This window comes from Notothenia rossii (genome assembly GCF_949606895.1).
Source record: "Notothenia rossii genome assembly, chromosome: 3".
In the NCBI taxonomy this organism is placed as follows: domain Eukaryota; kingdom Metazoa; phylum Chordata; class Actinopteri; order Perciformes; family Nototheniidae; genus Notothenia; species Notothenia rossii.
The window spans coordinates 83,935,363-83,952,957 of NC_136901.1; the positions used below are offsets into that span (position 1 = coordinate 83,935,363).

At 38.2% G+C, this 17,595-nt stretch overlaps 1 protein-coding gene across 1 annotated transcript; it reads right to left on the minus strand.

Moving 5' to 3' along the window:
- Window positions 1-586: 586 nt before the first annotated feature.
- On the minus strand, window positions 587-4,467 carry LOC307034164 (uncharacterized protein). Its single transcript, XM_079672935.1, has 6 exons — window positions 4,026-4,467; window positions 3,557-3,886; window positions 2,834-3,187; window positions 2,633-2,743; window positions 1,984-2,045; window positions 587-1,679 (listed from the first exon to the last, which is right to left on the minus strand). Exons 1-6 carry the CDS (start codon window positions 4,066-4,068, stop codon window positions 1,560-1,562), a joined length of 1,020 nt encoding a protein of 339 aa, XP_079529061.1. The 5' UTR covers window positions 4,069-4,467; the 3' UTR covers window positions 587-1,559.
- Window positions 4,468-17,595: the final 13,128 nt, after the last annotated feature.

The following is a 17,595-nucleotide window of genomic DNA, read 5'->3' on the forward strand; positions in this document are numbered from 1 at the left end:
ATATATACAACCCGGTATCACGGCAAGATGTGAACATGTGACGATTTACCATGCTGGGAGAAGTGAAGATGTCATGGTATTGTTAACATGGCCGAACCAGTGGAGAAATACCTGGAAATGCCAATCAAACGCTACCCCGACGGTCGGTTGTCAATATTAATATAATAATGATTTATTTTGTAATAGTCATACTCGATTCCGCCGATTTTCTTGTTGCCCCAGCTGGTCGACACCTCTTTTAGCAGAAACAAAGGCTACATTAATGTATTAAATCGATGTTAATCCATGTGTGTGTTTGTGGAATTAACGGACATGACGTTGTGCGATTGCGTTGCCAGGCAACAGCTTCGGTTCATGTTAATTTACAAACTCTTCAACTAGAACCGTAGTTATATTTAAAAACATTTTAGGAGACCTCACAAAATACTTTAATGTAAATTCAAATTTAAATGTGAAAATACAAAAATACACCCGTCATAAACAATACCGGAAACAGACGTAGGCAATATCCTCAGCTCGCTGATTGGATGGTTTAGGCGCAATACACGATGGGAAATGGTGTTTATGCGATGTGAAATCCCAAAACATTTAAAAAAAATAAAATAACACTTTATTCCGAGTGTGCATGCTTTTCTCTTTGGAAGTCATCACATAACTGCATTGTAACACATGGTTTGGCTGCATTAAATATTACATATCTGAGAAGACTTCTACACAAACAGGAACAACTGCCACCAAAACTGAAAACATGACGTGGATCTTAAATATATAAGCAATTAAACAACATCTTACATTTCTTTTCACACAATACGTCTCCTCGCAGTATCAACACTAATTTGGCTGACTTTTATATTTGATCCAATTGGTAGATAGGCTGTATTTACACCATAACGGTGCACAGCTGATATAATGGGACACCTGGTGGTTAAAGCAGGTTATTGAATTTTATTATTTTTGTGTTTAGTGCCAGTTGAAGACAACTTTTACAACAACCCAAAAGGACCAAGCAGATAATTATCATATCAAATAATAATTATATTTCCACCCCCATTGCAATAAATACAGAAGGTGAAACATTTTCAATTATGATGGGTCATTATGATTGATCAGATACCGCTGACCACTACATTAATACATGATTTATAAGAATCTAATTATTTATTATATTAGCGTAACATTATTTTGTGGTGTTAGCTCTTTTACTTAAGGACAGACGTGAGATTTCCTTTTACAAAAAAGTTGTAAAGTTATGCTTAATGGCCCTAAATAAATCTTAAGAAAAACCACTTTCTCAATTATTTGTTTTAATATGTTTAATATAACCAATTAGGGTTAGTATTTCTAAGATAAAATGACGACACATTCCAACACAGGATGAGCAGATCAAATAATGGTCAAACAAGGAATATAAAAAGCATCTGTATGATATGAGTTCAGATTTTAGCATGGAAAAAACTCCCTCTAAACAAAAGGGAAGCTAACATATTTAAATTATAAGTCATTGTCAGAGGTCAGTGTGATCAACCAACCTACGGGTTTTTTTTTACACACATTCACAGTTAGCATTTAACATGAGAGTACACACATTCTTCGGTAGTCAAATCACTCCTCCTTCCTCTTGTAGCCTTCCTTCCAGATAAATGAAGGGCAGCATAGTTCAGATCATTTCCCCCTTCAATCTGTGCGTTAAATAAGAAGATCATTATACGTTTACTTTTACACAGTTTTGTTTGAATTTATAAACAGATTGATTGATGTATTTGGTAAGTGGTCATGTAATAAGAAGGACCTCGTACAGCTAGTCGGTTATTCTGGACAAAATGAATCACCAGAGGATTTAAGATTCCTGCTCACCGGGTTAGGGCTCACATCACACTAATGAACGGCCAGATGTACATCCTCCCTTACATGTTTACTGTTAGTGGTGCTGTTTGATTTCATGTTATTAAAAAAGATCCCAACATATATTGTGTCATTACTTACCATATCATGCACTGGTTGGCTTGAGTTGTCATATCTTGCTTGCCCAGTGGGGTTTTCTATTCCTAAAAAATGAAAAACCAAAAACCCAAATGTAATTGGTTTAAAGGTGGGGTAGGTAAGTTTGAGAAGCCGGCTTGAGATATACTTTTTGTTATATTTCATGGAATGCTCTTAACATCCCGATAGCAATGAATATCTTAAGTGCTTTGACAAAAAATCCATTAAAAAAATGTCATCTGTGGAAGCCGTAATACTGTAAAAAGCACGACCAATCATCTGAGCCGGCCCGGCTAAAGTAACTGGATGGCTTAGCTGTCTGTCAGCCTTCCATCTGTGCACAAACTTATCTCGTGCCCTCATTGGTCATGTGCGAGTTTGTGTGTGTTGGAGGAGGGACAGTTTTTTTCCGGCTGTGTATTTTCAAATTCTAGCGCACTCGGGCTGGTTTCTCCAAAATACAGATACATTTATTTTATATAATATCTTAAATAAAATATTTCTGTTAAGACCCAACTTCTGCTGTTATTTATTATTTACATCTTAAAGCATGAGGTTGAGGTTCATCCTGTACTTTATGATGTTACATCTCTTGCACAATATGTAATAAAATCAGTGTATACCATTTTCAAAATAATTCAACAACACTTACCTTTACATTTTGAAGTTCGGCAACAGAAGAAAATAATGTTTCCAATCACAGAAATTACCAAGCAGACGATCGCTATCACCAGCGCAAAAACTTCAGGACTTGCAGTTTTCTCTGGACAGCAAAGAAAAAACACAAAGCAATCATAATGTTACGAACATTTTTCGAATATCACCTCTAATATTCAACAATATAAAACCATACCTAATTGCGTATGTGTAACATCTCCAAATAGTATCTCTCCACATGTGGCCACAGCACAGTAGTAAGTCCCGGCATCAGATGAGCTGAAGTTCTTTGAGAAGCGATAAACACAACTCTTCTGAGTGTCCGGTAACTTCTCACATTCCGCTTGTCTCCTTCCATCAGTGTACATTATGTTTGGACGAAATGTATCTGATCCAGCTCCAAACCAAAACACACTGATGTCTCCTTGACATGTTTTATTCTCCGATTTAGAGAGGACCGAACACTGAAGGGTCATCGAGATTTCTTGAGGAGCCGGATCAGATAATGTCGGGCACTGAACAGAATACTTTGAAGTCCTCTGAGTGTTTCCTGGAAAATAAAAAAGTGTTAAAAACCACATTAAACAGCCAAAAATGTGTTTACATCCATCTTAAATGTGGTACATTTTTGATCAAAGAAAAAATACATTGTTACAACACCGATTAGTGCTTCATACATTTTTCTTTTAAAAACTGATAATGTAGTTAATTTGTGGTTTTAACTTAATTTTAAGATTCAGGACATGGTGAAATTAGATTTTTTTTTTTTATCAAGAACCCAAATCATCACAAATAATTGGAAAAAATTACCATTTTGTAGATGTTAAAATCAGGGTTCGGATACTTAAAGCTATTTTGAAGCTTTAGATCAGATCTAAAACATTTGAAAATCTTATAAAAAATTAGATCACGTGTTTACCTTTTAGTAACAAATAGGTCCCACTCCATCCACGATTCCTAATCCAATCCTCAATTGAGCAGTGATACATTCCTTCATCTTCTTGGATTGTCCTCCGAATGGTCAGGGTGCTTAAATTGTTACCAATATGTACCTCCAATCTTGAGTCAGAAAACCCTGGTGCAAACTTAGGTTTTGAGGATTCGGGCAGTGTCACAATTAATGTCAGAGTCTCTCCAGCACTCTGCTTGTACCAGCGGAGCTCTCTGCGCCTTATCTTAGTTTTAGGTAGAGCACACGTTAAGGTAGCAGATTCACCAAGTTGAACTGTAGTCACTGGAGCCAGCGTATCTGAAATAATTGACAGAAAACAAACCGTGAAACAATAAAAAACAATTAGTGAACAAAATGAGTATTCATCATGCAAAAACAAGCTATCGGAACCTTCATATATCTAAATGTAAATATTTAACTTAATACTTGCACCTACATCCTTGATGAAGAAGAAGCAGTGTTACCGATAGCAGTAACATCTTGACAATGTCTCTTGTTTTTTGTTTTCAATGTAAAGGTCACATAGCCGCCCATATGCGTGTCACTCTGCATCTGATTGGTTTTCACAGAATAAAGATTTAAAAAAGTGCACTTCCTGTCTCAGTGGTCCCATTCTGATCTTTTTTAAGCATATCACTTCATTCTTCTCAAGTTATTTAAGCAAATCTTCAAATAAAGGTCTCTTTTTTTTAACTTAATAAGAAAAGTGAAACTGTTAAGACAGCTTTGGACGACAAAATCAATGACAGTGAATATGAATTAGTAAATTACGAGGCTTGGTTACCAGTCTTAGTTATAAGGAAACTGGATTCACAAAAGCCTAGACTGGCTGTAAAATTAGCTACACTGTGCTTCCAGTGAAGACACCAGACACAAGTATCACCAGTAAAATATTACAAGTTATAAGAGTCAGTAAAAACTAATCTCATAATGATGCACAAAAGTAAGGAAAGTTTACAGATAATTATTTTTACTTGAAATGTTGTTTAAGCACAACACATCTAGTTGCAATAATGGCTAGCTTAGTCCAGATGGGAATCTGGAGCATCCTGGGGTGGAGCAGCCTTTTTTTTCTCGAGAGAGAACCATACGTGGCTAAAGCAGCTCTTTTCATCCGTCATCCGTCATTCCTCATCATAAATGTAAAAGGTTTGTGGAGTAATAAATAAATGCAAATGTAAAGAGAAGCTAGGGCGGCAAAGGGCGATATATTGTAAACGTTTAAGTAAGCGGTATCGATTCTTACGAATTAGAAGGGCTTCTAGCTAACATCATGCTAACTAAATGCTAACAAATCATTGGCTCACCATGCAAAACTACTCGCTATTGAAAAATGAACACTAAATATGAACCTTTCTTGTGTCCCAATGTTAACTTGAGATAGGCCTACTTACATTTTAAACGGTGTATTCACTATTCACAGTTTTTTTTTGATAATTCAGCAATTATTTTTAACACATACAGTGAACAGCCAGCGGATGTCACTCTCACACTTATTCCCATTACCTGTAAAGGCGTACTTGGATGATAATGCTTGAACTAAGGTATTTGGAGAGTAGGCTACAAAAAAGTTGCCTGTCAATAGAGTGATACATGGGTGATGTGTCTGTGACGGCCAACCCTTAAAGTTAGCATTGTAGTAGTTCCCTTGACCAAAACCAAATGGGATTTTGGATTATTTTTTTATCTATACAGGTGTAAAATGTCATTGAGACACAAGGTCTCATTTTCAAGAGAGACCTGTTCAGTGGAAACACTACCACACAAAGTTACAGACAGACAGGACACTAAACACAGAGGCAACACTAAAATACTAATAATAATATTATAGCAGAAAAAACATGTTTGTGGTAAACAGCAGAAGTTAGACGCTAACATGAGGCCATAAATAGGGCGGCTCAGGATTGTCCACCAATCAGAGGATGGTGGTTATAAGCCCAGTGGTCAGCATGTCAAAGTGTCAACATGTCTTTAGTCGAGACACTTAGCTAGCTATCAACCTTTTCCTCGGGGTAACAAATCATTCGACAAATAACCCAATAATTATTAACCCTCCTCTTGTGTTTGTTTCTCCCCCCTTACTTCGGTGTTCCTGATTAAATTTGAGCGGTCAGTTTTAACTCTACTACCATTGCAATGTAAATACTGTTATATTTTACTATATTTTTTATTATTTTTTATATTTTTCTAGTTCTCTACCTGTGTTTTTAATCCTTGTTTTTATGCACCACGACACCAAGTCAAATTCCTTGTACGTGTAAACCTACCTGGTAATAAACCTGTTTCTGATCCCTTAATTTGGTATTCCTGCATTTGATCAGACTATTTTAACTCTACTTACATTAACACAAAACAAATAATCATCACCAAATTCTATTAAACACCCTTTTAAGCTGTAAACAATATATCAGACGGCTGGATTACATGAATAAGTGCAATGAATATAAACAAATATAGACACTGATATGTTTTCCAAAATGAACATGGTTGTCGATACAGTATGTGGGTGTGTACTAACTGAATGGATGAACATAATCTAGGTTTACCCAATAATCTCCTATGTCGGTCATTTTTGACAGGGCACATAGGTGTAAATTGACTTAAACACAAAAAAAACCAATGAAAGTGGTGATCAGCAAATGTTGTATGTTCAAATGTCCACTGTGGAGTATATAATTAGGCTTTCAAGCAATCAAATCTAAAACACAATATTTATGAATGATAAAAATAGTAAATCGGTCAGATTTGATCCAAACACAGTGGCGAGCCGTGAGGGCCCTCTAGGGCCTAGAGCAGGGGTGGCCAAACTTTTTGGCTCGGGGGCCACTATGAGTTTTAAATTTGACAGACGGGCCGGGCTAGTAGCAGATCGGTAAAAAAATAGCTGTCCATTCCTCATCATACACTCGGCACTTAATGTTCACTTTTCTTTTATTTGGTCCACTCATTGTTACAGAAGCAGGTTCAAAGGTGAATTAGGTTCAAAGGTGAATTATTGCGTCATTGCGTCATCGTTTGCATCATGACGTAACCGTTTGTGTGCCTTCTTATGACCCACACAGCGTTTTACGTCGCTGATTTTCTCCGCAACACCGCTCACAATAACATCAATAGAGGACTGCGTCGGGTAGTTTTTAATTATACGAAGCCAGATTAAATTAAAGAACTACTTCTACATCATACTTCATTGTCTGACTGTCACAAGCAGCTGATAAATATCCCCCGTCCCCATAAGTGAATGTGTTTTAGTCTGAAAGCTGTTCGGCATCACAACGCTGTTATGAACGTTTCTCTGGCATTCTACAGGTGATGTTAGCTAATCTCACTATCTTGACTACTTGCTGATATCATATTGTGGCATAAGCCGTTTTCTACACGCATGTTTTACCGGCGTAGTTTTCGTTATGATTTTTACTTCTGATGGCCACATGTAGCCCATGTATTGATTCCATCCGATAGCTGCAATAATACAAAACAACAGGAAAACGTCTGCCTCTTCACAATGGTCAATAACAGTGAACGGATGGTTATTAAAGTAAGGTAAAATAAACAGAATCACACTAAGCCTGGTTAGTGTTGCCTGACTTTATATAAGTGTTTTATAAGTGTTTGATCGCATTCTAGTCACTTTGCTCAGTGCTACTGATTGTTACAACTTGTATTCGCCGGGTTGCCGAGTGGGGCCAGCTGAGAGAATAGACCAGACTCCAGTAAAGGTAAATTGTGTCTAGAGTGCGCCATCTAGTGGGATCAACTGAAATGCAAAATGAATGCGGTCTTTACTATAATTTGGACAATTTTGTATCAATATTCGACGGGCCGGATTTAAAAGCCCAACGGGCCGTATATGGCCCGCGGGCCGTAGTTTGCCCATGCCTGGCCTAGAGTCTAGGCCCTCTCTGAGGGCCTAAGATATTCTAAAAAATTATATTTGAAAACATGTTTTTTTTAAATATTTGTTTAGTTATATTTTTCATTAGTTTTACCAAAAATAATTTGATTTAATTGTATTTAAAATAACATTTCCGAAGAAATAAATCCTTCGAATCTGTCTGTTCAGTTTCTGTTGGAATGTGAAGGGTTAAATGAAAGAAGCTCGTCTGGCCCTCTCTGCGATTCATATCTTCCCTCTAAATGGGTGGGCTTTATTTTCGTGGACTTTATGACAAGTTCCAACCGCTATGAAGACACGTCCTAAAACCCGGAAGTAAGCTGTGCTCGGGTTCCCTCGATGAAAAAGCGAGAGATTTCTCCATAGGATTTTGGAAAATAGCAGGAAATAAGGTCTGTGGAAAACGGACCTGTTAGATAAATGCAAGTTTTGTTCAGCCGGATAATTTCCACATGTCTACCCTACTTTTATAATTTTCTAATCATAAATCTAATCGATAGATTTATGATTAGCATAAGTTTGTTCATGATGGCTCACTTCAGTGATAGTGATGACATCGTTGCGACATTATTAGCCGAGCCATTTTCAAGATTGAGTTACAATGATAAACTGGAGTGGCAAAGGATCAGCTGCATGACCCCGCCATCAAGTGCTTCATCCAAAAGGACAGGAGGATGGACTTTGCGTTTCAGTGATTTGATCATCAAAGGTAGGCCTGAGTCATTTTCAATGTGGGCCGCCGTGCCGATTTAATTCATTTTTAATTGTTACTTGGCTGTGTGCCCTCTCATGATAGATGTCTATATAAATGGTGTTGTTTTGTGTGGGTTGCTGTCACTGATGCGTTTTGCACCTCGCGCCGCTGTATTGATATCCATGGATGTATAATAGTTGATATCCCACCAAAGTATACGCTGTGACTTATAGGTTGTGACCAAGCGGCAACCTCTGGGCCACTTCCGGGATGCGAATCAGGAAGTGCCTCAAACTGCAGTTCATCTAGTGGCCAGTAGGAGCAGTCTGCAGAAGGGAGCAATTTCCATAGACCCCAATGTTAAAATGCCCAAGTTTACAGCAGAAATAAACATGTTTACATCGTGGTTCAAAAAACCATATTCTCTGTATAGTTAGATCCCCCCTTCCTGCCTATGGATCCTGGAGTGAATTTTTTCTCAACTCATCTGTGTAATCAATATTCAGTCTTAAAGTTATGCCTAAATTAGGGCGTGTTCACATTGAGTGACAGCTCCGTTCAATGACTGCTGCTGCTAGCTTCTTGTCTCTCTGCTAGCTGCTCCGTGAAGCTAGCTAAAGGGCATGCTCAGTTCATCCATGGAACACAACTTGATCCGGCCGTGGTTGTTTGTTCTTCATGCTTATATATCGGACTATTGTGACTCGCTCTGCGGTTAAAACAGACGGTGCATTAATGCGGTTTTGTGGTAAGTGAAATTTAAGTACTTTATTTATGTGTTAATGATTTTAATCAGCTACATAATGAATGTTAAGGCTTGGGTTAGCGTGTAAGCGAGTGGTAGCTACATCGGTACTAACGATGCTAATAGTAGCCTCCAAGTTAAAAACATAGACTATATATAAAGGTTAAAACGAAATAGACAAGTGTTAAGCGTTAAGTGGGATAATACTGTACAACAAACGGCTTCTGTTTGAGGTTGATAAAATAAGGTCATCCTTGTAACTTAGAGAGATATTTTATTATGTAGGTAGGAACTGTATGCATTGCTAAGGTTAATTTAAATTGGCTATGCTCAAGTATGTAGACAAGCTAATGTCGAAGTAGTGTATGTGAAATCAACCTCACAATAAGATGTGTGTACAGTTGCAAGAAAAAGTATGTGAACCCTTTGGAACTACCTGGATTTCTGCATAAATTGGTCATAAAATGTGTTCTGATCTTCATCTAAGTCACAACAATAGACAAACACAGTCTGCTTAAGCTAAAACCACACAAACAATTATATGTTTTTATGTTTTTATTGAACACACCATGTAAACATTCACAGTGCAGGGTGGGAAAAGTATGTGAACCCTTGGATTTAATAACTGGTTGACCCTCCTTTGGCAGCAATAACCTCAACCAAACGTTTCCTATAGTTGCATATCAGACCTGCACAACGGTCAGGAGGAGTTTTGGACCATTCCTCTTTACAAAACTGTTTCAGTTCAGCAATATTCTTGGGATGTCTGGTGTGAATCGCTCTCTTGAGGTCATGCCACAGCATCTCAATTGGGTTGAGGTCAGGACTCTGACTGGGACACTCCAGAAGGCCTATTTTCTTCTGTTGAAGCCATTCTGTTGTTGATTTACTTCTGTGCTTTGGGTCGTTGTCCTGTTGCATCACCCATCTTCTGTTGAGCTTCAGTTGGTGGACAGATGGCCTTAAGTTCTCCAGCAAAATGTCTTGATAAACTTGAGAATTCATTTTTCCGTCGATGATGGCAATCTGTCCAGGCCCTGAGGCAGCAAAGCAGCCCCAAACCATGATGCTCCCTCCACCATACTTCACAGTTGGGATGAGGTTTTGATGTTGGTGTGCTGTGCATTTTTTTCTCCACACATAGCGTTGTGTGTTCCTTCCAAACAACTCAACTTTGGTTTCATCTGTCCACAGAATATTTTGCCAGTAGTGCTGTGGAACATCCAGGTGCCCTTTTGCAAACTTCAAACGTGCAGATCAGAATACATTTTATGACCAACTTATGCAGAAATCCAGGTAATTCCAAAGGGTTCACATACTTTTTTCTTGCAACTGTATATTACAATTATTAATGTCATATTTCAAGATGATTACTTAGATATTACAATATGGTTGATTGAGCTGGAGTTCATTATTGAGCTTACACGTTAACGTCACAGTCATCTGAAGAACGACCCCAAACCTTGTTGTTTTTATTAATTGCATTACCAAATGGGTATCAAATAAACAGTAAGCATTGGTAACACAACTTCCAAAGTTACAGCAAAATAAAAAGGACCCTGACTCGGACAATACACAATCCAACATGTTCAACAGAAGAGAATCAGTTATATTGTTTGTACACATTTGTGTCCAGGTGATGCAGACAGGCTGGACCAGAGAGTGAGAGACATAACTGGAATCCTCACAGCAGTGAACTTCAGCACAGGTATAAAGACTCTATTTTGCATACTGTACAAAGAATCAAGAAAGATATTGGTTTAAATGAATGAAGTATTGACTTTACAGGGTGTCCGCGGGGTCTTAAAAAGTATTAAAAGTTGATAAATCAATTTAGCGAAAATTAAGGCTATTAAAAAGTATTAAACGGCATTTTCCAAGGTATTAAGAAGGTCCACAGCAACGACAACATGAAACACCCTTTAATTTACTGAAACGACATGTCGGGAAACCCCCCAAGGCGGCCCCATGCATAGCGCGCCGTAAAATGCTGCTTATTATTTTAAGTTTCGTTGCTTTGCTCCGCTCTGTGTGGGGGGGGGGGTGGTGGGGAACTAAACGAGTACGGTAACGGGTCCCAAGGTGGGTAGACCGGCATACGCAACGCACTGGGGGTCCAACGCTCCGTGTGTAAGCCCTATATGATCATTTTCTGATAACGATTAAATAGCCCGCCTCCCTCTCCCCGCGTCTCCTGCTGCTGCTGGGCTGTCAGAAGAGGGGGAGGAAAAGAGAGGCAGTCACCGTTTATTAAATATTATTATATTATTATACAGAGAACAGAGTCGTTATCAATTTGTTTTAAAGCTCAATACATTACAAAGAAGACCTCTGACCGGCACTTTTCTAATTTTGTACGGAAGATTTAAACTTTAACGGACATGTTGACCTGCGGAATTTTTTTTTAACGGAAACTCTGCCGCACGGTCCCCTCGTTCCTTGGAAGAGGCGGAGAGGTGGGTGTTTTTCATCTGCTGGTGGACTACCTGAGAGATACAGCAGGAGAACACGCCGTCCACCGCGGAGAATAAACGGAAGGGCAACCATGGCAACCATTCTCCGGGGTCTTCTCCGCTGCTTTTGGTGTATTTTGTGCGGCAGCAGTGCCACTTACAGGCCTGACATATGTACTACATCGTTTCAAGCATTGCCAGCGTTCTAGTGTGAACGGACACGTTAATGAATCGAATGCGTGTGAACGGAAGCCTTTTTTGCGCTTGCGTATGCGTTTTACCGTATGCGTCCTCGTGGGGCCGGGGTCTAAGCCAAACTATATCCGGTCACAGAGATCTGCTATTTTAAAGTAAAGTCAACACATATAGACCCTAAATATAGTCTATATTAAGAACGAGAACATTCTTAACATATATATCCTTTTTTGTAAACATAATACAAATGTGTGAGGGTGATGACGTCAGAGCATCGTCCTATGTGTCAGGGCTTAGCCCCGGACAGCCCCAGCCCAATTTAACCCCTGGGTATTTGTGAGGGAGCTCCTATATGGCATTACCCCGCTGAAGCTCACCAAAGTTCAACATATTTCATAGTTCAAAGTTTTGTCAATTGTTTTGTTTATTGGTCAAATACTGGTTTCTAATGGTTTCTGAGGAGTTTTACTGGAATGAAAGAGCACAGAGTCTACAGAAGCAAAAAGCAGCATACTGCATTAAACCTGACCTTCACAGAGAGGTTGAAGTTCATGTGGAGAGGAGGCTTCAGTAGTCTGTCTGCACTCTGTTAAGTTTTGCTATCTTACAATCAATACAAATGTGAGGTAAAGTGTGTCGCCAATGTAACCGGTTAGAACTCAAAGTTGCGATGAGGTCTTAAAATGTATGGAAAGGGTCTTAAAAAAGGTCTTAAAAGGTATTACATTTGAATTCAGGATTCCTGCATATACCCTGCTTTAATACACTGATATACATTCCATTAAACAATACTAGATCACCTACATTACACATCAGTTAAGTTGAGGGTTTTTTCCATGCAAAAAGTTACATTTAGATGTTAACAAGCAATATGATTTTGTCAGCTTTCTAATTTAATGTATTGAAGGCAAAGATATTTAACACAGTGAGAACTGCTACTATTTATCTCTCAATATTGTCTGTAAAAAACGTGGTAAAAGTGATTATTTCAGTGAGACAACAGAGCAAGCTTCTACAGTTGCACTACATTTTGATAACAGTTAAATATTATTTTGATAATGACAAACATTTCAATGTTGATGAACTTCATACTGTTCATTCATAATCTGATTGTCTTTGTAGCTCAATGTTGAAATAAAAAAAATACATTACAATTACAAAATAATTATATCTACAGCCCCTAAACACACAAACACACCGCTTTCATGAATAACACACTTGTTCTGCAATAATATGTTTTATGTTTCCTGTAATTTTTGTTAGGAAAGGACATGCCTGAAAGACACAACATGTTCTCCTTCTCTGAGGGTCAAGAAGAACATCCAAGAGGAAAAATAAAAGCTGATGCCATGAGATTTTAAGACCAGTACACTAAGAAACTACTTGTATTGTAAAAACAGTCAGCTGATCGGATGCACCTATTTCCACATCTACTGCTGATTATTTATATTTGCCTCGCTTCATGAGCTTCACATCACTTGTGCCTTGTACCGCAGAGTTTGCAATGTCACAAATAAATGGGGCCAATCTTCAGTCAGATGTGAATGTGTAATCGAACATTTTCAGTAAGAATAATGGACAAAAGGAATGCAAATACAAATACAATTTATTGAAATGTGAACCAAAAGTTAATCAAACATGTTTTAAATAAAAGCACATGTGAACAGAAGGTGTAAAACTATTAAATGTATAAGTAAACACATTTAGTCAAATAAAGTGACAGACTAGGCCTGTGCAGTTGGTATCAGCTTTGCCCAGCATGGGCTCCTCCATCAGGCCTGGTCCTCCTCGCAGAGGAAAGACCCTCAGTCCTCTCCGGGCCAAACAAACAGACAGGACGTCCATCACACGGAGGTTTCTCCCTGAAGTCTTTGCAGCTTTCTGGACACCACGCTGTCTCAATTCGTCCACACTGAATATGAGAGGGGGAAAATGAAAATAATAAATGCTTTAGACAATAAGAAACATAAAGTTGACTGTTGAGTTGCTCAGTTTTTTTAGATTGTCAATACTATTACTGTATAACTAATATATCAGGTTAAGAGGCACCTTCAAATAAAGATTGGTCTTTAAATACATGTTGTCTTTTGAATTGTTTGTCTAAAGTCAAGGATCTAGAACTGGTACTTAGTTTTAATGATACAGTCTGGTTATTATGCTGTTTGGAGGAGGCCTCACAGGTAAGAGCACTAACTAGCTACTGTACCATCCCATGTACCTTAGCTTAACTTAAAGGTATTAAACGTATAATTAAGTGATATCAAAATATAAATAAATAATGTCATGCAAACATATTAATATTTGCTTGATTCCAGTGTTGAATTTAGCACAATTGCATACAAACATTAAGGGATTTTAAGATTCTGAAGTATTAGGCTAAAAACTCAATAACTTAGATTATTATTTATAGTTTTGCTGAATAGTTTCATGTCCGCTAACCTTAGAAACGTAAAATGCCATGGCAGTGTGCAGATGAGGAGCATGTTAGCTTAGCTTGGTAGCTTCAGCTAGCTCTGGAACAAAGGTCCCGCCTCGGCTCTGCCTCTTTGCCCTTATTTGGAGCAGGCGGGAGTTGAACTCTGACGTCAGTGTCGAGCCGTTAGTGGCCGACTACGCCTACTAAGGGATTCTCGGCAACTCTGCAGAATCCTATGGGTGGCGTCACGGACCCTACGTCCATTTACAGTCTGTGGTTGTGACGTTATAACTCTTCTTTTTTTTTCGAGGGGTGGGGGGGTCAGAGGGCCTAGGTATAAAAGCATAGACTGTATATATAAATGGACGTAGTGTCCGTGACGTCACCCATAGGATTCTACAGAGTTGCCGAGAAGCCCTTTGTAGGCGGAGTCGGCCACTAATGGCTTGACAGCGACGTCAGAGTCTAATCCCGCCTGCTCCAAATAAGGGCAAAGAGGCGGAGCCGAGGCGGGACCTGCTGCCTCCGAACTGGAAGTAAACAGAGCTAGCTCAGGCTAAGAAGCTAAGCTAACATGAAATTCATGCATACCAAGTTACTGCTAACAGTGTAGTTTCCCTATATAAACATTCATACATGTAATCAAATGAGACAATCTGCAAGAGAATTAGCTATATTTTGTTATTCTTAATGCTTGTCATTCACACGTTAAGAAAAGAAGTACCGATACCTAGCAGAACAGTTGAGGCGATGTTCAGCTTCATAAGCCTTGTTCAACATAATTTATTTAGCTAATACTACAGCAGGCGAACCAAGTCTGCGTTTCGCTGCATTTCTTGATCTCCAGTTATAACGACGGACTCCACCTTCCGGACCTAACGGAGTCGCAGTGGGCTAGCTCTGGGACGCCGGCTGGAGCTAGCCCCCTGCGGCTCCGTTAGCTCCGGCGGCCACCACTGGGATAATTGGGTCACCTATTAACATTTGCTCCCGTTTAGCATTATGGGCGTCATAGCCAGACTATAAAAGTCTTACCCAAGGCTGAATCATAAACTAAAAATGTATATGTATGTATAAAGGGTTACGTCCTTAGCTGGCTAATAAGTAATAAGCTAAGCTACCAAGCACAAAAACACCTGCGAACGGGATTAACATGTATAATATTATCATTTTAGACTTCTTGGAAGTTCTGTTAGTACATTCAAGCGCACAGCACGACATTTTAATTGTCTGGTATTTGTAACAATATTCCCTAAAAGGCACAATCACCACGAACACGGCTAAAGCTAAAGGGTCAAGTACAGTACTATGACTAAATAACGTTGTAGCCTCTATGGTTGTAGCCTAGCAGAGTGGACAAGTTGCTGTTAGCTGACAGTGAGGCATGTACATGTCCATCAAAGTGACCACGCCCTAATTTATGCAAACATTTTAAGACCTAATATAAATAAAAGGGTCGTGTTAGAAAACAATTCCCTCACAGATTCATAATCATGAAGGTGGAATCTAACTATATCGATAATAATATTTATTGCATCCATTGGTAGAAACAATTTGTGTACTTTATACTGCATCTTTCCATGTTTGGCATTTGGACACACTCAAGCACTCACAATAGCACATTTAATTACAGAAGTATGCAAATAAAGACATGGCAATAAAGTACGCTCAATACTGAGTGTCTGCTATTAAATTCTGATCTCTGTAGTTTTGAAACTCCAAAAATCATATCATTTACAAGTCCCTTGGTATAAGGTAAAACAGTTATGAAATGTTGACATGTCGAAATGGGTTAAATATGCCAAAAGAAAGACAAAGACTGATTAGGTTTCTTCAGCTTAGTATTATAAAAAAATCATTTAAAAAAGGAAGCATTAAATGAACACAACTCCCAATTGCGGTTAGATGTTTTTACAGAGCATTGGTCGAGACAGTAAGTAGATGACGCTCATGGAAGAAGTAAACAGATTTGAACATTCATAATGTATACAAAATGGCAGAGGAGAACATCTTGAAACAGTTATGTCTGATGGCCCTAAATAAATCATAACAAAATCATTCCCCCCATGATTTTTTACATTTTCTTTAATGAAAAACACACTTTGGTTAGTATTTTAAGATAAAAGACGACACATACAAACACATAATCAAATATTGGTGAAACATTGAATAAAAGAGAATATCTGTTTGATGATATTTTGGGTTTCAGCATTAATCCAAATGTAAATCTTTGTCAAAGGTCAGTATTATCAACCAATTTACATAGACTAACATTCAGCATTTAATTTGAGAGTACACACTTTCTTCAGTCTCCATCTCTCTCTTCTTTCCTCCTCTTGTAGCCTTCCTTCCAGAGATATGCAACGCAGCATAGTTCAGATCATGTCCACCTTCAGTCTGAGCAGCAAATACAATCTCCATTATTAAGAGACAGCTTTGTTGATAATGATTGTTTGATTACAGAATTATAATGGTCTATTATTTATTTGTAGCAGACTGCTGCTAATATAATAATCTGTTGCCATAGACACAGTCCTGATATCCAAACACAGCAAGCTGACTAGATTTTTAAAATGATGATAAACCAATACCTCTTTAGTAAGAAGCCATGTAATTAACTGGATGATGAGAATTATGTTAATCAAAATAACCAAAAAATAAAGAATGTCGTAAGATTACTTACAATATCCTGCACAGGTTGGCTTGAGTTGTCATGTCTCGAATGCAAAGCGACATTTTTATTTCCTAAATATGAAAAGAAAACATTAATATTATGAATTTAAACTGAGTTTTCAATACAGATCCCCGGCACATGGCATAACTTCATATTATCTACATTTGATTATGGGGGTTAAGCATATTTAACATAAATAAATATAATGATATTCAGAATAACAGATTTCCATGTTTAAAAAACAGATATGTTAAGTGTAATAGTATCCAAGAACATGAGGTTAAGGTTAATCGTGTCTCTCGTGATGTCATACTTCTAAAACTATTTAAAGTAAAATAATCGGCGTATTACATTTTTGGACTAAATCAACAAAACGTACCTTTACATCGTGAACAACCTGCTCTTGAAGTCCGGCGGCAGAATAAAGTAATGTTTCCAATGATAGAAACGACCAAGCAGAGTATTGCTATCGCCAGCGCTATAACTTCAGAGCTTGCATTTCGCTCTAGAAAGCAAAGACATTAAACACATTAATGATGTGGTTCAATGGTTCGTAGACATTAACCTCCATATTAAACAAAATACATCGGTATAACATACCAATTTTCTGTTTTGTTACATCTCCAAATAATATCTCTCCACATGTGGCCACAGCACAGTAGTAAGTCCCGGCATCAGATGAGCTGAAGTTCTTTGAGAAGTGATGAACACAACTCTTCTGAGTGCCCGGTAACTTCTCACATTCCTCTTGTCTTCTTCCACCAGTGTAGATGATGCTAGGACGAGATTTATCTGAACCAGCTCTGAACCAGAACACACTGATGTCTCCTGGACATGTTTTATTCTTAGATTCAGAGAGGACCGAACACTGAAGGGTCATCGAGTTTCCTGGAGGAGCTGCATCAGATAATGTCGGCCACTGAACAGAATAGTTTGA

Coding starts and splice junctions, on each gene's coding strand:
- LOC307034164 (XM_079672935.1), bottom strand. CDS start 4,068: ATGTTACTGCTATCGGTAACACTGCTTCTTCTTCATCAAGGAT. Junction 2,744..2,833: donor TGTTACACATACGCAATTAG/GTATGGTTTTAT, acceptor TTTGCTGTCCAG/AGAAAACTGCAAGTCCTGAA. Junction 2,046..2,632: donor CCGAACTTCAAAATGTAAAG/GTAAGTGTTGTT, acceptor TTCATTTTTTAG/GAATAGAAAACCCCACTGGG.